Here is a 23,142-nt window from a genome sequence, read left to right on the forward strand (position 1 = left end):
TGTCATGCCAGTGATGAACAAACTGCTATCTGTTGCCTTAGCAAATGCCATACAAAGGAAGCAGAAGAGTGCTTGTTTGTCTTCACTGTATGAAAGCCATTTCCTATTTGTGCCATCTTTGCAAGAAAAAGCTCTCTGCACTATAGCCTTCTCTGCCTTCTGCTGGGGATGATGACTCAAGAAATAATCTAAGTCCTCTGGTTTTGGCCTTGTAAAAAAATCAACTTTTGAAGAGAGAGCACTGACTTCCTGGGCTTGGCTTCCTCTAGCAGTAGCTGGATCATCTTCAGTCTAAATAAGAGATTAGTACTGTTAGTATTGTTTTAGTAAACCACTAAACCAAATTATCAGTAAAAAATATCTATTTTTTGATAATAGGGCTAAGATGGTTAAAAAATGTTATGTTGTTAGTATACTAGGCCTAGCAGTACTACTGTAGTCCATACACAGTAATGACGTTTTTACAGCTGTACTCGCCTAAATGTGTTGTGCTAAAAGTTAGCAAGCTAGCTAAATAATGTTATAACATTACAGCCGCCCACCTGAGTAGCATCCCCCTCCGGGTCATGTTGTCCTCCAGACAGCGATGCTGCGAGAGCTGCAGGTGCGGCTGAGGATAGTGCAGATGATGCAGCAACAGAAAATATATTTGTCAGTTTCTGACACTTGACCGCATCTGCTTGTAGTGCGTGCCTTTTATTTTCTCTTAATTTTTGTGCTCCTCCCTTGCGTTTCTTCTCCATTTTTGCACGGCTGATTAATTGATTGACAGATGAAGAGGGAGAAGGGGGCTGGACCAAAACCCTCGGCCTTCGGCTCAGCTGTGATTGGCCAACAGCCCCACGACTGACACCCATGTAAGCCAATGCTGATTATCCAGACACTAGAGAAACTGTTAACATTGCTTATCATATTAAAGGCCAGCGCAACTGGATTTTTTTTTCTCCGCCGGCCCACACTGAACCACCGGCCCACCGGGAAAACTCCCGCTACTCCCGATGGCCAGTCCGCCCCTGCTACATGACGCAGAAAAACTAGTTCATGCTTTTGTTACCTCCAGGTTGGATTATTGTAATGCCTTACTGTTCCAATAAGTGCATAAACAAGCTCCAGTTAGTTCAAAATGCAGCAGCAAGAGTCTTTACTAGAGCTAGAAGATATGACCACATCACTCCTGTCTTATCTACACTGCATTGGCTCCCAATCAAATTTCGTATTGTTTATAAAATACTACTATTGACCTTTAAAGTACTGAATGGTCTTGCGCCACAGTACCTGAGTGAACTTCTGGTCCTTTATGACCCACCACGTTTACTTAGATCAAAAGGTGCAGGCTATCTGCTGGTACCTCATATCGTGAAGGCTACATCAGGGGGCAGAGCCTTTTCTTACAAAGCCCCACAGTTATGGAACAATCTTCCAAGTAGTGTTTGGAACTCAGACACAGTCTCAGTGTTTAAGTCTAGGCTGAAAACATATCTGTTTAGTCAAGCCTTTTGCCAACTTTATTAGGTAAAGGAGTAGATCTGGAGGGTCCTCAGGCATAGAGTGTTTTAGTAAACTGGGATGTATGGGTGCTGGCAGCCCCCCACTCACTTGCTCACTCGAGTTTGTTGACCGTGTAGTGTCCCAGGGCACCCTCATGCCTGTGTTACCTTTTGGCTCTCCCATTTTCGTTATGCTGTCATAGTTAGTTTTGCTGGAGTCCCTGCTTGCACTCAGCGCAGAATGTATACTGCTCTTACTCATCAGGTGACATCGGGCATACCTAACAACCTGTGTTTTCTCTTCGAGATGCTGACCTCTTCTGCTCCTCGGACCTGCCTGATCCATCCTGCCTATGTCTGGCTGGAGTCTCATCACATTGCTCTTGTGGAGGATGGCCCCAAATGGACAGTCAAAAGGAAGATGGCTCTGGACACTTACAGTAATATTTTTATGCCTGAGGACTACAGTTGACTTCCTAACTTTAGGACTGCAGTTGTCATGAAGAGTTTTGCACTCAAGTTTCCATCAATGAACAGTTTATAACATCAACAAAACAGACTTCATGTTAAAACTGTTAAAAATGTTATCACACTATCTGTTATCACCCAAATGAGGATGGGTTCCCTTTTGAGTCTGGTTCCTCTCAAGGTTTCTTCCTCATGTCGTCTGAGGGAGTTTTTCCTTGCCCCCGTTGCCACAGGCTTGCTCATTGGGGATAGACTATGGATAAAATTAGCTCATGTTTAAAGTCGTTAAAATTCTGTAAAGCTGCTTTGTGACAATGTCTATTGTGAAAAGCGCTATAAAAATAAACTTGACTTGACATTACTAAGAAGGATAGCCAGAAGTTAACAAAGGAATGAGGGCAGCCTGTCACTAAGCCATCAACAAACCAGCATCTACTACATTAATAACTATCACATCCTGGACCCTGAGTTATACAACCCCATGTATCCATGTATGGTATGAAAATGCAAATTTAAAAAAAGAAAGCCATGATTTCTAAATTTACTTTGACTTGTATTCCATTGCAGACAGAATGAACCCAAGATATTTCATGTTTTGTTGGTCAACTTCATTTCATTTGTTCATATACATCTATTCCTGTGTTTCAAGCCTGCAACACATTCCAAAAAATAAATAAATACAAACAAACAAACTGGGGCAAACTCAATTTAGGGTTAGTAATGAGGTATATAAATAATGGATGTAAATAATGGTATATAAATAAGGTATGAAACAGAGGTATGTAAATAATGATGTGATTTGAAACAGGTGATGTCAGCAGGTGATTGTAATCATGATTTGGTACAAAATCAGTATTCAGGAAAGGTCTAGCTGTCAGGTTCTGTGGACATTTTAGCCTGCTGTTCATTTACCTGGCCACTAGATGTCACCATTCAGCATTGTATTTTCTTTTACCCTTGTTTTTCTTGGGTTACACTTGTCTTCATGCTATTGGTTAATTGAATCATTGATGGCGAGTAGTTGATTGGTTGGCCTATATATATATGAGTCTGTTTTCTTTTCACTCTGCTGAGTTCTCCTGTGAGCCACCATGTGAGTACTTGTCCTTGGTTTTTTTTTACACTATAGCTGTTTGCTCCATTGTTCTGAACTGCCTTTTTTGACCACTGCATCTGTTTTTGCTAAGAAGAGGATTGTTTTGCTTTGGACTATCTCTATTGGACATAAACTTTGAACTCTGACTTATTTTTTGGACACTTAGAAGCCTGTGATTTTTCTGTTGGATTTTGTAACCTGGGACTTGATCGTTTAGATTACCATGGACTGCTGATTATGAATGATTTTTGAACTTTTGTGCCAAGAACTGTTTTGCCATTTTTGGATTCCTAATTTTTTGTGTATTTTAATGACTGACCTTTTTGCCTTATTGGTTCTGGAGTTATACATGCTAAAGATTTATTTGAATTTTTTTGTAATTTTGATCTGGTGCTCTCAGTAAAGACTTCCATTTTGAAAACGCTAATTCTCTGCATCTCTGTCCTGAATCTCTGTCTCCTTCCAAGGGTGGCCTTGTGGTCTAAGATGTTCAATCCCCATTTCAACCAAAACCGTGACAGAAGAACTCAGCCAGCAATGGATGGAGCAGAGGATATACCACTTCCCGAATCTGATTCTGTGCCAGTGCCTGACCCCTTACCAGCAACTGCCCCTGCATACGACCCGGCACTCCCCCTCCAGCACCTGGTAGCAGCCGTCACCAGCCAAGAAGACACCATGCGCCGTCATGAAGAGGTCTTAGCCCAGTGGGGGGCTGAAATGCGAAGACAAGCTGGCATGCTGACCGAGATCCACCAGGCCCTCCAACTTCGTCAACCTACACAACCAGCCCCTTCAGCTCTTCCAGCCCCTACAGCCACATCTTCCAATGAGCCAACAGTGTCTCTTCCTGTGCCCAGCCGTGAGCTCCGCCTGCCTGCCCCAGAGAGGTACAGTGGAGACCCTAAAGGTTGCAGGGGCTTTCTAACCCAGTGCCGTCTGTCCTTCAACCTCCAGCCTGCTGCCTACCCAACAGAGCATTCCCGAGTGGCCTACATCATCACACTCTTGACTGGAAGAGCCCTGGCCTGGGCCACAGCCCTCTATGAAAGCAACAGCCCTGTTTGCACTTCCTTCTTGTCCTTCTCCAAGGAGATGTTGAAGGTCTTCTCCCCAGAAGTCAGTGGTCGCACAGCAGCCAACAAACTTCTCCAACTTCGCCAAGGCCGTCAGTCAGCAGCGGACTATGCCATTCAGTTCCGCACCCTAGCAGTGGAAAGCGGCTGGGGAGAGCAGGCCTTGCTCGCTACCTTCTACAGTGGATTGGCTGACCGCATCAAGGATGAGCTATCTTCATGGGAGGAGGCTGAAGACCTCAAGTCGTTGATCTCTCGAGTCATCCGGTTGGACAATCGGCTGCAGGAACGAAACAAAGCCCCGAAAAGCTCCTTTTACCAAGCAGTTCCAGTCCGTAGCAGCGCAGCAGTCGACTCCTCTGATGGAGGACCGGAGCCCATGCAGCTGGGGAGAACTCTACTGTCTCAGGCAGAACGTGATAGGCGAATGAGGGAGCGTTGCTGCATTTACTGCGGAAAGCCTGGACATTTTTGCAGCACCTGCCCAGAACTCCTGGGAAAAGCCAAACCCCGTCCAGCCCCAGGAGATCTGTGACGGGGGTGACATCATCTCCTGATCTCCCGTCCACCGGATTCTTTGTTCCTGTAACTCTCTCCTGGGATCACCAGCTGCACTCTCTCTCCAGGCCTTTATTGACTCTGGTGCTGCCGGCAATTTCATGGACCTCTCTCTAGCACAACATCTTGGGATTCCCACATCTGGCCTTGATCCCCCTCTGTCAGTGACTGCCTTAGATGGATGGCCTTTGGGTGGGGGTCTTGTAGATCTAATGACCTCTACTGTTCATGTACGGATCGACAGTCACCAGGAGGAACTGTCATTCCATTTAATCCGGTCCCCAGAGTTTCCCATAGTCCTTGGATTCCCCTGGCTGACTCGCCACAACCCTCATCTAGATTGGGGCTCATGCACAATCCTCCAGTGGGGCCCCACTTGCCATGCCAGCTGTCTTGTCTCAAGTACCTGTCCTGAGTTTCTCAAGCCTCTCGAGTTGTCCCAAACCCTTCCCGAGTGCCTCCCGAGTATCATGACTTGAGAGAAGTGTTCTGCAAAGGAAAAGCAGTGGCTCTACCACCTCACAGACCCTATGATTGTGCCATTGACCTGCTGCCCAGCACTTGTCCACCTAGGGGTCGCATCTTCTCACTCTCTGCGCCAGAACGCCTAGCCATGGAACAGTATATCAAGGAGTCACTGTCCTCAGGCTTCATTCGACCCTCCTCTTCTCCAGCCAGAGCTGGCTTCTTTGTGGGCATGAAGGATGGAGGCCTGAGGCCTTGCATCGATTTCAGAGGACTCAACAAGATTACTATCCGTAATCGTTACCCCGCCACTAATGTCATCAGTTTTCGAACTCCTGCAAAGCGCCACCATCTTTACCAAATTGGATCTTCGCAACGCCTACCATCTGGTCTGAATTCGTGAAGATGAGTGGAAGACTGCGTTTAACACCCCAACTGGCCACTATGAATACCAGGTCATGCCCTTTGGACTCACAAACGCCCCTGCTGTGTTCCAGGCCCTAATTAAGGATGTCCTTCGTGACATGCTGGACAGATTTGTTTTTGTTTATTTAGATGACATTTTGATTTTTTCTAAGACCCCCTCCGAGCACGTCCAGCATGTCCGACAGGTTCTCAGTCGCCTCCTCAAGAACAACCTTTTTGTTAAAACTGAGAAATGTGAATTTCATGTTCCCAAGGTGTCCTTTCTTGGCTATGTTGTCTCTGAGGGGAGGATTCTCATGGACCCTAAGAAGGTGGAAGCAGTACATGATTGGCCTGTCCCCAACACAATCAAGGAGACGCAGAGATTCTTGGGCTTTGCAAATTTCTACCGGAGGTTCATCTGTAACTTCAGCTCCATTGCTGCCCCCATCTCTGCGCTCACTCAAAAATGCCACTCCCCCTTCTCATGGACTCCTGAGGCTGGCCAGGCATTCAGGGCTCTCAAGCAGCGCTTCACCTCCGTTCCCATCCTCTGTCATCCTGACCCCACTCAACCATTCATTGTGGAAGTGGATGCTTCTAATGTAGGGGTTGGAGCAGTCTTATCCCAGAGATCCTCTGACGGCAAAGTCCACCCTTGTGCCTATTTCTCTCGCAAATTGTCTCAGTCAGAGGAGAACTATGACATTGGCAACCGGGAACTCCTGGCAGTTAAGCTGGCATTGGAAGAGTGGAGACAGTGGCTAGAGGGGGCTCATCATCCCTTCCTAGTGTGGACTGACCATAAGAATCTGCAATATATCCAGCAGGCTAAGCGGTTGAACCCTCGCCAGGCAAGATGGGCTCTTTTCAACAGATTTGACTTCACGCTCTCCTACAGACCAGGCTCCAACTATCTCAAACCTGATGCACTTTCACGCCAATTCCAGCCAGGCAGTCTAGGGAGCCCCCCTGAGACAGTCATCCCAAGTTCACGGCTCATTGCACCAGTCCGCTGGGGCATAACATCTATAGTTCAGCAAGCACTGTGCAATGACCCTGGCCCTGATAATGTTCCTGCAGGTCTCTTGTTTGTTCCCAGGTCTGCACGTGGTCAAGTTCTCCAGTGGGGTCATTCCTCCCAACTGGCAGTCCATCCTGGGTCATCTCGAACACTAGAGTTCTTTCAGCATCGCTTCTGGTGGCCAGATATGAAGGAGGATGTGCAGATCTTCATGGCCAGCTGTCCCAACTGCGTCCAGGGAAAGGATCCATGCCAGAGGGCCCAGGGCCTGCTCCACCCCTTGCCCATTCCTCGCAGACCATGGTCGCACATCTCCCTTGACTTCATCACTGGCCTGCCTACCTCTGAAGGTAACACCACCATTCTTTATTATTGATAGATTCTCTAAACCCTGTCGCTTCTTGCCTTTGCCCAAATTGCCCTCTGCCTCTGAAACTGCCAGACTAATGTGACCATGTGTTCCGAGTCTTTGGTCTCCCCCAGGATGTCATCTCAGACCGTGGACCCCAATTTACCTCTTGCTTCTGGCAAGCCTTCTGCAAGCTAATCGGGGAGACTGCGAGCTTCTCGTCTGGCTTCCATCCCCAGTCTAATGGGCAGACAGAGACTGAATCAAGACCTTGAAGCCATCTTGAGATGCATGGTCTCGACCAATCCCATCTCCTGGTGCTCCCAACTCCCATGGGCTGAATACGCTCACAACACGCTGAAATGCTCAGCTATAGGTATGTCGCCCTTTGAGTCAGTTTGGCTGCCAACCGCCTTTGTTCCCTGAACAGGAGGTGGATGCAGGGGTCCCGTCTGCCCAGCAGTTTGTGCGGCGGTGTCGGCGTACGTGGGGTAGAGCCAGACGTGCCTTGCTGAAAGCCTCCCGACAGTACCAGCAGCAGTCCAATCACCGTCAGAGGTTGGTCACCTTCCGACCTGGCCAGAGGGTCTGGCTTTCAGCTCGGGATCTTCCTCTGAGGGTGGAGAACCGGAAGCTGGTGCCGCGGTTCGTTGGTCCCTTCAAGGTGCTCCGCCGGGTCAACCCTGTGGCCTACACTCTACAGCTGCCCTGCTCCATGAGGGTCCACCTGACCTTCCATGACTCCCGTCTCTGCCCAGTGGTCACTTCACCGCTGTCTCCTGCTCCTCGGCCGCCACCTCCTCCTCAGCTCATCGATGGCCGGGCTACATACACAGTCAACTGGCTCCTGGATTCCCACCGTGTCCGTGGGTCTCTTCAGTATCTGGTGGACTGGGAGGGGTATGGGCTGGAGGAGCGCTCCTGGGTGCCGTCCAGAGACATACTTGACCGCTCCTTGGTTAGAGACTTCCATTGCTTGCGTCCTGATCGGCCTGGGATCATCAGGAGACGATCTTGGGGGGAGGTTCTGTCAGGTTCTGTGGACATTTTAGCCTGCTGTTCATTTACCTGGCCACTAGATGTCACCATTCAGCATTGTATTTTCTTTTACCCTTGTTTTTCTTGGGATACACTTGTCTTCATGCTATTGGTTAATTGAATCATTGATGGCGAGTAGTTGATTGGTTGGCCTATATGAGTCTGTTTTCTTTTCACTCTGCTGAGTTCTCCTGTGAGCCACCATGTGAGTACTTGTCCTTGGTTTTCACTATAACTGTTTGCTCCACTGTTCTGAACTGCCTTTTTTAACCACTGCATCTGTTTTAGCTAAGAAAAGGATTGTTTTGCTTTGGACTATCTCTATTGGACAAACTTTGAACTCTGACTTATTTTTTGGACACTTAGAAGCCTGTGATTTTTCTGTTGGATTTTGTAACCTGGGACTTGATCGTTTAGATTATCATGGACTGCTGATTATGAATGATTTTTGAATTTTTGTGCCAAGAACTGTTTTGCCATTTTTGGATTCCTAATTTTTTGTGCATTTTAATGACTGACCTTTTTGCCTTATTGGTTCTGGAGTTATACATGCTAAAGATTTATTTGGATTTTTTGTAATTTGATCAGGTGCTCTCAGTAAAGACTTCCATTTTGAAACTGCTAATTCTCTGCATCTGTCTCCTTCTGAGGGTAGCCTTGTGGTCTAAGATGTTCAATCCCCATCTCAACCAAAACCTATATATATGAAGGGATTTTGATATCTGTCCCTCTGAGTTACATGTTGGTCCTGGGATTGAGATGCTGGCCTCTTCTGCTCCTCGGACCTGCTTGATCCATCCTGGTGCCCTGTGTCTGGTCGGAGTTTTATCACATCACTCCTGTGAAGGACGGCCCCATGAGGACAGTTGAGGGTTATACCTGTAGGATGCTCTGGACTCTTACAGTAATGCTTTTATGGCTGAGGACTACAGTTGACTTGTTAACTTTAGGACTGCAGTTGTCATGAACAGTTTTGCACTCAAGTTTCCATCAATGTAGAGTTTAACATCAACGAAACTGTCTTCATGTTAAAATTGTTAATGTTAGTCATGCTGTCTGGTGTTGCCCAAATGAGGATGGGTTCCCTTTTGAGTCTGGTTCCTCTCGAGGTTTCTCCCTCATGTCATCTGAGGGAGTTTTTCCTTGCCACCATCGCCACAGGCTTGCTCATTGGGGATAGATTAGGGATAAAATTAGCTCATGTTTTAAGTCATTCAAATTCTGTAAAGCTGCCTTGCGACAATGTTTATTGTTAAAAGCGCTGTACAAATAAACTTGACTTGATATTTCATCCTCTTTGGTGCATAAATAATTACAGGAATCTGGTGCATAAAGGCACAAGCCTATGCTGAACACCCATGAGCTCAAATCCCTCAGACAGCACTGCATCAAGAACCATCATTAGCTGATATTACATCACATTACAGGCATTTAGCAGACACTCTTATCCAGAGTGATACACAGCATCCCCAAAACAGCCTAGTGGTTAGGCCATTGTTCAAGGGCAATTCAGCCATTCCTGCTGGTCCAGGGAATTGAACCAGCAACCTTTTCATCCCAAAGCTGCTTCTCTAACCATTAGGCCATGACTTCCCACAGCTCATGTGGGCTCAGGATTACTTTGGCAAACCTATGTCAAGCTGTACACTACAGTGTTACATCCACAAATGACAGTTAAAACTTTACTATTCAAAAAGGAAGCCTTATGTTAACTGTGTTCAGAAGTGCCATTTACTTCCCTGGGCTTGGAGGCATCTGGGTTGGACCATCATACAGTGGAAACATGTATGACATGTCAGACGAATCAGTATTCTAGGTCTTTTTTGGAAGAAATCTAATTTTTGGAAGCTCTGGACCAAAGCCAAAAAGGACCATCCAGAGTGTTACCAGGAACAAGTCCAAAAACCAGGGTTTGTTATGATATGGGGTTGTCAGTGCCCTGGGCAAAGGTAACTTACTGCAACAATGCTCTGAGGTGGGTAGCGGGTAGGCAGACTTCAAGAACAGGTATGTTTATTGTACTTTCACTTTTCAATGACTGCCAAACACAGCACTGGGTTTTTCAGCTCTCTCTCTCTCTTGTAACTGGCTGTCTGTAAGACACACAGAGATACACATTAATAGACAGCCAGTAATTAGACAGGTGTAACTTGTCACATGTTACCTGCTGGTTCAACTCAGGCTGGGGAGTCACCCCCAGCCTGTGGACAACCTCAAACCTGAAGGGCTGAAGAGCTAGACACCAATAAGTGATCCATGCATTGGCATCCTTCACGCAGTGGAGCCATTGGAGTAGGGCATTGTCAGAACAGAGGGTGAAAGGGCATCCTAGCAGGTAGTACTGGAGAGTGAGGACTTTCCACCTGATAGCCAAACACTCCTTCTTTATGGTGCTATACTTTGACTCTCGCATCGAGAGCTTGTAGCTGGTGTACAGCACCCGGCCCTCTGTCTGACATGTCAGTCTGCAAAACAAAAGGGAGAGAAAAGTCAGGTGATTGCAACAGCAGCCCCCCACATAAAACCGCTTTAACTTGAGCAAAAGCCTGTTTGCATGGCTCCATCCACTGGACTGGATCTGGTGTCCCCTTTTAAAGGAACAGTCCACCATATTTCCATAATGAAATATGCTCTTATCTGAATTGAGACAAGCTGCTCCATACCTATCCGAGCTTTGCGCAACCTCCCAGTCAGTCAGACGCAGTCAGACGCGCTGTCACTCTTGTTAGCAATGTAGCTAGGCTCAGTATGGCCAACGGTATTTTTGGGGGCTGTAGTTAGATGTGACCAAACTCTTCCGCGTTTTTCCTGTTTACATAGGTTTATATGACCAGTGATATGAAACAAGTTCAGTTACACAAGTTGAAATGTAGCGATTTTCTATGCTATGGAAAGTCCGCACTATAATGACAGGCGTACTAACACCTTCTGCACGCTTCGGCAGCGCATTGATACGGAGCTCAGATATCAATGCGCTGCCGAAGTGTGCAGAAGGTGTTAGTACACCTGTCATTATAGTGCGGACTTTCCATAGCATAGAAAATCGCTACGTTTCAATTTGTGTAACTGAACTTGTTTCATATCACTGGTCATATAAACCTATGTAAACAGGAAAAACGCGGAAGAGTTTGGTCGCATCTAACTACAGCCCCAAAAAATACCGTTGGCCATACTGAGCCTAGCTACATTGCTAACAGGAGTGACAGTGCGTCTGACTGACTGGGAGGTCGCGCAAAACTCGGATAGGTACGGAGCAGCTTGTCTCAATTCAGATAAGAGCATATTTCATTATGGAAATACGGTGGACTGTTCCATTAAGTGAGGTCAGTCAGCAGGCTGGTGACATCTGAAAAGTTAGGCACAAACTGCCTATAATAGCCAGCCAGCCCTAGGAACTGCCTCATCCCCTTTTTGATCTTAGGTCTTGGGCAGGCTGCAATTGCTTAGTCTTAATAATTTGGGGACATACCTGCCCATGACCCAAGTAGAAGCCCATAATACCATACTTCCACCTGAGCAATCACACATTACTTCAGGTTAGCTGTGAGCCCCATATGCCTCAGTGACCTCAGAACAGCATGTAAATGTTGTAAATGCTGCTGCCAATCATTACTATAAATAATAATGTTATCTAAATAGGTAGCAGCATATGTATTGTGGAGATAGAGGATTCAGTCCATGAGATGCTGAAACAATCGCTGGGGCCCTAAACAACCCAAATGGAAGGGTGAAGAATTGGTGTAAACCAAACAGAGTGGAAAAGGCCATTTTTTCCCAGGATAATGGAGTCAAGGGGATCTGCCAGTATCCCTCTGTCAAATTTAATGTCAGATAAAAGTGAGCCATGCCTAACTGATTGAGCAGTTCATCAATGTGAGGCATTAGATATGCATCAAATTTAGACACTGCGTTGACTTTTCTATAGTCCACACAGAACCGGACCATTCCATTAGTCTTGGGAGCTAAAGACCACTGGGCTGCTCCAATCATTGTGCGACTCCTCAATTAATCCTATGTCAAGCATCGCCTTGAGTTCATCTCGAACTGCATTTTTCTTGTATTCAGGGAATTGACACTAACATGCCTGGGGGAGTCTCTGTGTGGAACTCTTTGAGGTCAGTGTGACCAAGGAGGGGTGAAAACACATCACACAATTCCTCACACAATTCCTCCTGCAACCTGCGAACCTGTGCTCTCTGGGATGGTGAGAGGTGGTCTCCACATGGCACTGGGGTGAATTGGGCCACACATTTTGGAATTGCCTCCGGTCACAGCTCTAGCCTCTCAGGAACTGCCATCACCAAAGTCATGTCCTCTCTCCACAGTTTTAGGATACTGAGGTGGGAAATTTGACATGCATCTCTCCCTATCTGTGCCTATCTGTCCCTATCTGTGTGCCTGACCTCATAGTCAACTTCCCCTATTCTCCATGTGACCTCAAAAGGCCCTTGCCACTTGGCGAGTAATTTTGAGCTCAATGTGGGCAGTAGAATGAGAATTTTATCTCCCGGTGCAAATTCCCTTAGCTGTGTCCCTCTGTTGTACAGGTGGGATTGACATTCTTGTGCCTGGAGCAAATTATTCTGGGTTATGTGACTCAGTGTGTGGAGTTTTGCTCTCAAGTCAAGAATGTACTGAATTTCATTTTTGCTTTGAGAAGGTCCCTCCTCCCAATTTTCTTTAATGACATCTAAGACACCACAGGGCTTGCGCCCATACGGCAATTCAAACAGGGAAAACCCAGTGGAGGCTTGTGGGACCTCACGTACTGCAAACAACAGAGGGTCTAGCCACTTATCCCAGTTTCTAGCATCCCCGTGAACAAGCTTACAAATCATGTTTTTAAGTGTTTGATGAAACTGTTTGACCCAGCCTGTCCATTTGCGGATGGTAAACACTGGTATGAACTGATTTAATCCCCAATAATTCATACAGTTCATGTAGTGTATGTGACAAATGTAGTGCCTCAATCAGTCAGGATTTCTTTTGGAATCCTGACTTGGGAGATAATGCAGAAGAGTGCCTCTGCAACACTACATACAGAGATATTGCGAAGAGGCACTGCCTCCAGGTATCGCTTTGCATAATCCACTATGACTAACACAAAGCAATACCTGCATGCAGATCAATCTAATGGCCTGCAAAGATCCATGCCAATTCTTTCAAAGGGAATCTCGATTAATGGTAATGGGTGCAATGGTGGTTTTGGCATAGCTGCTGGATTTACCAGCTGACATTTGCGACAAGTTGCACACCACCTGCAGACATCATCGTGAATTCCTGGCCAGTAGAAGTTGGCCATGAGACGATTTAATGTTTTGTCCTGACCTAAGTGTCCAGAAATAGGATTATGGTTAGCTGCACAGAATAAAAGTTCCCTTCAACTTTTCAGGACCAACAACTGTATCGTCTCTTCTTTACTTTGTACAATGTCCTGCATCACTCGATATAGCCTATCCTTAATAATACAAAAATATGGAAAGGAAAGCACAACATTAGGCTGGAGGTTTTGACCATCAATTACTTTCACTTGGTCAAAAGCATGCCTCAGAGTCTCAGCCCATGTTTGCTCTAGTAGGAAATCCCCAGAGGGATTTCCCAAAGAGAGAGGAGGGGCAACGCCTTCCCCACTCTCCATGTCATTATGACACAGAACTGATGTGGATAGCCCTGGGACCACCTCCCCAGCCAATGTTGCCATGGGATTCCCCTGTAACATGCTCCTGCAGGACCCATCCACTAATAACTGTTTTATTAATGTTTTAAACCCCAGGCATTCTGTCCCCAGGATAAGTGGATGGGTGAGGCTCAGGCTAACCACCACCGCCACACTATGTTTTTCACCCTGGAAATGAAAAGTGACAGACAATAGTGGATTTGTGGACATCCCCATGTACGCACCTCACCTTCACCAATCATGCATTTCCCATTGCCCCGCACTGAATCAGGTTTTGGTGCATGGAGGTCTGATTTCAACCAGAATCCATCAAAGCCTAATGTGTGCTGCCTTGAATACTTGCAGAGATGCGGTATGTTCCTGCTCGATCGGGGGAAGCCCACGGCACATCAGGAATGCGAATCAGAATTCCTGCCCCTTTGCAGAAATACTGATTCTGGGAAATCTCACCCTTTTTGCTGTGCTGACAGGTCTGCCTGCACTTGCTCCTGATTTCAGTGGGCATGGAGGGGTCCACCTCTGGAGAGAGAGAGAAGGTTAGCAGCAGCACAGACACCAAAGGAGAAAGGGGTGAAGAGACACAAGGAAAGACGAGTGTGGGGAGCAGATTTTGGGGGAATTGGCCCCTGTTTCTGTGAGGCTGAGACAGGTGAGGAACAAGGAGAGAAAGGGGGAGAGAAAGAGAGAGAAGCTGTGGGAGCACCTGCTCCCAGAAATGCCGCCAGATGGTCCTCAGCCAACTTGATTGCTCTGTCCAATGACTCTGGGCAGTTACATTGGACCCACTCTGCTGTTCCTCTTGGCAGCCAAGCGATTGCTCCAGTGTGAGCATGTTGATGACCCCCTCAATTTTGCAATCTTCCACCCCCAACCACCGCCGGCAGGCATCCTGGAGCTGTTGGCCATAAGCGAATGGCTGACCAGCTTCTTCCAGCATCAGCACATGGAAGCGCTGATGGTGTTGCTCAGGGGTGCAGCCGGTATGCTGCAGGATTGCGCAGTTCAGGTCAGAGTACTCCAGCCTGTTGTGAGCAGGCAGTTGCTGGGCCACGAGTTGCACTTCGCCAGTGAAGAGTGGCAGTAGGTGAGCCACTTGCTGCTTGTCTGGCCATCCCCACGCCTCCGCAGCTCACTCAAAGAGTGCTAGGAAGCCTTGGGGTTGTCATGTGGCCCCATTTTCATGAGGGTGATGTGGGGGAAATCCACTGACTCAGTGGCTGGGGCACCTGTGGGTGTGATGATATGCAGGAGCACCTGACGGTCCTCCTGCTGGGCCTGGAGCAATGCCTCGAAGCACTGCTCCTGCTCATGGTGCATGGTGACCAGTGCCTGCTGCTGGTTGTGTTGGGTGGTGGCAAGGGCATGGACAAACTCCTTGAGTGGTGAGGACTCAATGATGGCATTATGTTCCTCAATCTTGGGTTTTGACACCAGTGTAACAATTTTCTGAGGTGGTATAATGAGGAACTGGAAGGCAGGCTTCAAGAACAGGTGTTTTCACTGTATTTTCACTTTTCAGTGACTGTCAAACTCACAAGCACAGTGCTGGGTGGCTCAGCTCTCTCTCTCTTGTAAATGACTGTCTGAAAGACATACAGAGACACACATTAATAAGACACAACACAGGTGTAACTTGTCACATGTTACCTGCTGGTTCAAACCTGGCTCCTTGCCGTTAACAGCCGATGCTTGACCACACCCTCACTATCACAATTACACTTCCGTGTTGGTAGAATAATACACAAAAGTATCTTGGGGTTTTGGGGTAACATATGCAACCTTCAAGATGACATCCTTTCCAGGGATATTTCAACAAAATAATGCAAAATCACATTCTGCACACATTATAAAGGCATGGCTGTGGAAGAAGCATGTCTGCCCCCTCTATCCCCAGTAGAGAATGTGTGGAGAATTTTGAACTGAAAAATATGACAACAACCTTGTACTACTGCACACCTTAAAACCTGTTTGCAGGCAGAAAAAAATGGAACAAAATAACATCTGAAATGCTTCATCACTTGGTGTCTTTAGTCCCAAAACATCTTTTAAGTGTTGGGAGAAGGAATAGATACATTATAACATGGTAAATCCTTTCCTGTCCCAACTTTTTTGAAATGTGTTGGAAAAGTCAGAATTGAAATGTGTTTATTTTGAAAACAACAACATTATTCATGGGGTAAAACAACAAATAATGTGCTATTGTATTGTTTTGAATGCAATACAGGTCAAAGATTATTTGCAAATCATTGTTTTCAGTTTTAATTTAAGTTTCAACATCCCATCCCAACTTTTTCTGATTTGGGGTTGTGTTCTCAGGATGTTTGTAACAGTCAGGATTGAAGCAAACGTAGTGAAATTCATATTTGTGATTTGTTACATCATGAAACTCATAGTGACAGAAATCACACATAAGATGAGCCTAAAAGAACTTTAAGATTTTTAACACCATAATAGTGGTTTTCATGTAAAAACAAATACAACCCCAATTCCAAAAAAATAGGAACACTATGTAAAACATACATAAAAAGAGAATGTGAATATTTGCAAATCATAGAAACCCTATTTTTCATTGACAATAGTACAAAGACAACATATCAGATGTTGAAACTGAGAAATTTTATTGTTTTTTGAAAAAATATATGCTCATTTTGAATTTGATGTCAGCAACATTATTTCAGAAAAGTTGGGACGGGGCAACAAAAGACTGAAAAAGTTGTGTAATGCTAAAAAAACTAATTTGGTTAATTGGCAACAGATCAGTAACATGATTGGGTATATAAAGAGTATCTCAGAGAGGCGGAGTCTCTCAGAAGTAAAGATGGAGAGGGGTTCACCATTCTGTGAAAGACTGCGTGGGCAAACAGTGCAACAATTTAAGAATAACGTTCCTCAATGTAAAATTGCAAAGAATTTGGGGATCACGTCATCTATAGTACATAATATCATGAAAAGATTCAGAGAATCTGGAGGAATCTCTGGATGCAAGAGACAAGGCTGAAAACTGACATTGGATGCTTGTGATCTTCAGACCCTCAGGCGACACTGCATTAAAAGCAGGCATGTGTTTGAAGTGGAAATCACTGTATGGGCTCAGGAACACTTCAGAAAACCATCATCTGTGAACATGGTTCATCACTGCATCCACAAATGCAAGTTAAAACCATATATAAACAACATCCAGAAACACCGCCACTTTCTCTGGGCCCGAGCTCTTTTACGATGGACTGAGGCGAAGTGGAAAATTGTCCCGAGGTCTGACAAATCAAAAGTAGAAATTCTCTTTAGAAATCATGAACATTACATCCTCCAGGCTAAAGAGGAGAGGGACCATCTGGCTTATTATCAGTGCACAGTTCAAAAGCCAGCATCTGTGATGGTATGAGGTTGCATTAGTGCACATGACAAGGGTAGCTTGTACATCTGGGAAGGCATCATTAATGCTGAATGATATACACACATTTCAGAGCAATATGCTGCCATCCAGCCAAAATCTTTCTTTCAGGGAAGGCCTTCCTTCTTTCAACAACACAATGCCAAACCACTTTCTGCACATATTAAAACTGCATGACTCCGTAGTAAAAGAGTCCAGGTGCTAAACTGGCTTGCCTGCAGTCTAAACCTCTCCCATTTAAAACATTTGGTGTGTTATGAAGCACAAAATATGACAAAGGAGACCCCGAACTGTTGAGTAACTGAAATTGTATATAAGGCAAGAATGGGACAACATTCCTCTTTCAAAACAACAACAACTGGTCTCTTCAGTTCCCAAAAGTTTACAGAGTGTTGTTAAAAGATGTGATGCAACACAGTGGTAAACATGCTCCTGTCCCAACTGTTTTGAAATATGTTTCTGACATCAAATTCAAAATACATTTTTCAAAAGAATTTTCTCAGTTTCAACATTTAATATGTTGTCTTTGTACTATTTTCAATGAAACACAGGGTTTCCATGATTTGCAAATTGCATTCTGTTTTTATTTATGTTTTACACAGTGTCCCAACTTTTTTGTAACTGGGTTGTACATTGTTTTGCTGTGGGAGGGTCTTGCTTGTTTTAAAAATAATTGTGGCTTATATAAATTGTGGCTCAATTTATTTTAGTCCTTACTTAAATTTTTAACTCAATTTTTGGGTATGTGAAAGCACTGCTTAACTGGTCTGTGTATGTGCATTTCTCAGAGGCAACTAAGATCACTGTAGCACCTTCAGATGTGGAGGTGACTGTGAGTGAGAATACAGTCCTTCAGTGCTCTGCCTCATATGATCCCAGCTTTGATATCACCTTCATCTGGTCAGTGGACTCGTACATTATCAACTTTGCCACTGACTATGAACACTATACGCAGCTGATGGTAAGAATGAAAGCTTTTATCATGGATCACAATGCTTCATGCTGAAAAAAAACATTTATGAAAGCTGTTATTTATTTATTATGTTTAATTATTTATTGAGATTAAAATAAATTGTTGAAAAGACACTGATGCATAGATATCATTATCAAGCCTAATATGTTTTTGCAACATAATAATGGGAAATTCTAGATATGTAACTTTGTGTGTAATGTCTTATTGTTATTAATTCACATATTTATGGATATGCGTATAGGATCAGGAGCCCAGTGGATACCTGCTGATTAAAAACATTCAAGTTAGACATGCAGGGCACTACATCTGTACAGCACAGACCATTGTTGACAATGCCACTGCTTCTGCTAACGTCTATGTCAAAGGTTGGTGTTGAATGAAGATCCTGCTCAAATAAAGAAAATAAAAGTTTGTTAAATGAAATCTCGGTTATGTCATACCACAAAGGTTGCAATATTCAATAATTATAAATGTAGACAACTTAATTGAGGTACATTTTAAGAATTTTTTTCTTGTTTGTGCTCTAAATATAGAGTAGTGAAAATTCAAGTAAAAAAATCTGAATTTTTCTTGATATGAATTTGTTGCATCAATAGACTTCAAAAGCCTATTGTTCTTTTAGGAGTGTTCTTTTTATTAGGGGCCCAAAGTACTTAAGGATATATTCAGAGTTGGTGACTTTAGTAGGTACATAAACTGATTACCTATTACCTACTGTCTCCTCTGAAAGTATTGAAACAGCATAGCAAATTATTTTATTTTTACTATACACTGAAGACTTTCAGGATTCAGAACAAACGATGAATGTGAGATGATGGATCAGAATTTCAGCTATCATTTCCTGATATTAAACAACTTAGAACATGGCACCTTTTGTTTTAAGATACCCATTTTTCAAGTGATCAAAGATTATTGGAACACGTGACTGACAAATGTTTCTTGTTGCCCAAGTGTGTCCTTTTATATTGTCTGATTAAATACTTAAAAGCTCTGAATGTCTAATTTTTGTTTGAGCCCTGGGTTTCACCTGTGAAGACTGCATTTTTTATTTTTGTTAAAAAAATGATAAGGAGAAGAATATTTTATTTGGCACATGTACATTCAAGCACAGACTTAAGCACAGAGTGAAATTTCATAAACTAACATGAAAACCAAAGAGCTGTTTATGGGAATAATGCAAGCCATTTTGAAGATGAGAAAAGAGGGACAACCAATCAGAGCCACTGCCCAAGCATCAGGCAGAGCCAATACAATGATTTGGAATGTCCTAAAAAAGAAAGAAACCACTGGTGTACCAACAACCAGACACTGAACAGGTTGGCCAAGGAAAATAACAGGAACTGATGACAGAAACATTGTGAGAGCTGTGAATAAAAACCCTAAAACAACAGTTAGTGACATCACCAACAACCTCCACAGAGGAAGGTTGAAGGTATTACAAATCCACCTCTTGAAGGAGACTATATGAGCAGAAATATAGAGGCCATACCACAAGATGCAAACCACTCATCAGCAGTAACAATCAGAAGACCAGATCAGAATACACACTGTATTCAGAGATGAGCCACAAAAGTTCTGGAACGGAGTTTTATGGACTGATGAGACCAAAATTAACCTCTACCAAAGTGATGGAAAGGCCAAAGTGTAAAGAAAGAAAGAATCTGCTCATGATCCAAAACTTATGTGCTTATTAGCCAAGCACAGTGGAGATAGTGCCATGGCTTGGGCTTGCATGACTGCTCCTGGAATGGACCCACTAATCTTTATTGATAATGGAACTCATGAAGGTAGCAGTAGAATGAATTCAGAAGTCTATAGAAATATTCTGTCTGACAATTTACACTGAGGGCGGCACGGTGGTGTAGTGGTTAGCGCTGTCGCCTCACAGCAAGAAGGTCCAGGTTCGAGCCCCGTGGCCGGTGAGGGCCTTTCTGTGCAGAGTTTGCATGTTCTCCCCGTGTCCGCGTGGGTTTCCTCCAGGTGCTCCAGTTTCCCCCACAGTCCAAAGACATGCAGGTTAGGTTAACTGGTGACTCTAAATTGACCGTGAGTGTGAATGGTTGTCTGTGTCTATGTGTCAGCCCTGTGATGACCTGGCAACTTGTCCATGGTGTACCCCGCCTTTCGCCCATAGTCAGCTGGGATAGGCTCCAGCTTGCCTGCGACCCTGTAGAACAGGATAAAGCGGCTAGAGATAATGAGATGAGATGAATTTACACTGAAATGCATCCAATATAATTGGGAGGAGCTTTGTTATGCAGCAATATTATGACCCAGAGCACACTGCAACACAACACAAGACTTCATCAGGGGAAAATGTGGAAGGTTTAGACTGGCCAAGTTAATCACCAGATCTTAACCCAATTGAGCAGCATTTCACCTCCTGAAGAGGAGACTGAAAGGAAAAAACTCTCAAAACAAGCAACAACTGAAAAAAGCTATGTTACAATCCTGGAAAAGAATCACCAAAGAATTAGATGTCACTGGGTCACCGACTTAATGCAGTTATTGCAAGTAAGGGATATGCAACCAAACATTAAGTGTTCTTTACTTGAAATTAATTTAAGACTATTTGTTCCAACACTTTTACTCATGCAAAAATTGGGTGGTCTGCCACAATGAGTCTCATATTCTAAGTTGTTTAACACATCTACTAGTAGATGCAAATATCAGGAAATGAAAGCTTAATTTGTGATCTATCATCTCATATTCATCTTTTGATCTGAAACCTGAATGTTTTGAGTGTATAACAAAACAAAAGAATTGGTCTTGACATTCCAATACTTTTGGAGGCAACTGCATGTGTAGTTAATGCCTAAAGTTGACAAATATATTCTTTTAATAGAGGTAAATGTGAATTTTCAATATTCATTGAGACTACTGCCTTTAAACACAAGTGCTTGATTTTAAGCTTCTAATAATTTGAGAGATAGACAATGTGGACTGAAGAAGGAAATAACATTTTAAAATGAGTTTATTGTATTGCCTCTATATTGCTGCACAATCTATCCTAGTTGTAATTATCAGATCAATCACTACAAATTTGGTTTATTTATAACAAAATGGCTCTGTAAGCATATTTGAAAGCATCTAAAATAGCACTTGATCAAGAAGATTATTTTTGTTGTGAACCAATTACAAATCCTCAGCATGACACTGGGCCCATCTTCATATGACCATGGAGAGGGAGAAACAGCTAACTGTCTTTTCATCCAATGGTAATATAAATATAAAGTGATTAATAAGCATATGTCCACATTGCATATTTTACTTTTCCCTCTATTTCAGTTACTGCCGTCTTTCTTGCATGGTTGCCCTAATGGCCAGGCATGGTCCATTGGGCATGCAGCAGTAAATTTCTATGCTTTGTGCGAATGAATGTGCATAAAGCTTTAAGCAACTTTTAACAACAAATCTGACATCTGACGGTTTAATAACATTTCATTAATCAAATCCATCTATCTATTAATTGGATGATAAGCATAGTTCATCAAAAATGACTGGTAATATACTGTAGGATGTCAGGTCAGACAGAAGTCTGCTACTGGTAACATTTTAACCCAGTACAACCTGCCGCGTGGTCGAGTTGTCGGTGACTAAACTGGCTCCCCCACCAGTGTATGCTGGTGAGGAGGGGGCATGCCATCCACCAGGATGAAAAAAAACAAGCTCTGTCAAAGGGCGGATGAGCTCCTTGTGAGTCAACATGCACCTCAAGGCCCATTAGAGGGCAGTCAGTGGTGGAACCCAAGTGGGTGAAGGTGGATGAACTGAGACAGCTGCTGTGACCAGCTGGGAGAGCAATCTGCAGTTGTGGATCCTGGTCAGTTACTGCACCCATGTCCATCTTCTGCACATTGTGAGTATGTACCTGCAGTCTTTAATGTCCATAGGAAGAGAGGAGTGTCGGGCCAGCACAGCCCCGTTACCCCTTATCTATTGTGCAGGGGTTTTCTCTCTGTATTAAAAGCCCTATGGTGAAGAACAAATGACAAAGGAGGCAAGTGAAGGATACCACTGGGAGCCTCTAGCCAGGAGTTTCCATGTAGGCAGCTCAGGTGTGATGGTTACTTTGCAGTCGACTTGAATGACCACTCAACTTGTATCCTACCTGAGTGACAAAGCAGCCCATTTGGGACAGCACTGATTTCCCTAGAAGGGGAAGGGAATAGAAATGGATTCCTAAACAAAGCCTATTTAACTGTATTTGCTCATGCCAGGCTGATTTTCCAACTTTGTGGTCAACCAAATAGAAAAAAAAATCTTACTCAAAGGCACATCAAACGCAAGAAAGATGTTATCACAGCATGGAATGTCCATACCCTTCAGGATAATCCAAACAACCTAGAATACCAAACAGCCATACTGGCAGGAGAACTTGGCCGCTAAAACGTCAACATAGCAGCACTTAATGAAACATGACTTCCAGACTCTTCTCTGCTTGAAGAATGTGGGTCTGGGTATACATTCTTCTAGTTTGGTTACCAAGCAAATGAACCTCAGCAGTGAAGAGTTGGCTTTGGTATCTGTAATCAATATTTAAAACTTATTGATAAGCTCCCTCAAGGTACCAACGACAGGTTTCTGACTATGTGCTTGAAGTTGTGTGAGGGGTACAGTACCCTCATCAGCACAATGCCCTGACCATGACCTACCCAGATGAGCCTAAGGAGGAACTGTATGAGCAGCTTAGCCATCTTATTCTGTCTGGTCTGCACTCCGATAAACTGTTTCTCCTTGGTGACTTTAATGCCCATGTGGGGAATGACTATGTAGCATGGACTAAAGTCATTGTTCACCACAGTACAGCAAAGGAAAATTCAAATGGCCCTACTTATAACCCTCTGTGCTGAGAAACAACTGGTCATCACCAACACACTCTTCCAACAAAAAAAAAAAACAGCTTCAAGTCAACATGGAGAAACCCATGCTCAGACCATTGACATCAGATTTCCATACAGTTTTAAATACAATACCGACAATTAAAAACAGTTTGTGTCACGCTCCACTCCGGACATCCGCTCCTGAACTTGCGGATCTTCCACGTCAGCTCCAATTTGGATCCGGGACGGGAATTCCATCCTGCCTGCTTCCCCGTTCAGCGAGTGCTCACCTGCTTTCACTTCCTGATCATC

The 23,142-nt window shown here is 44.3% G+C and overlaps 1 protein-coding gene across 1 annotated transcript in view; it reads left to right on the plus strand.

Annotated features, from left to right (window-relative positions):
- Positions 1 to 23,142, plus strand: part of cntn1b (contactin 1b) — a 165,939-nt gene that overhangs the window by 109,596 nt on the left and 33,201 nt on the right. Inside the window, exons 15-16 of the mRNA XM_060903505.1 lie at positions 17,823 to 17,995; positions 18,249 to 18,372. Coding sequence (XP_060759488.1) covers positions 17,823 to 17,995; positions 18,249 to 18,372 — 297 coding nt within the window. The remainder of the gene's footprint in view (positions 1 to 17,822; positions 17,996 to 18,248; positions 18,373 to 23,142) is intronic.

Source organism: Neoarius graeffei, chromosome 21 (genome assembly GCF_027579695.1).
Source record: "Neoarius graeffei isolate fNeoGra1 chromosome 21, fNeoGra1.pri, whole genome shotgun sequence".
NCBI classification, from domain to species: domain Eukaryota; kingdom Metazoa; phylum Chordata; class Actinopteri; order Siluriformes; family Ariidae; genus Neoarius; species Neoarius graeffei.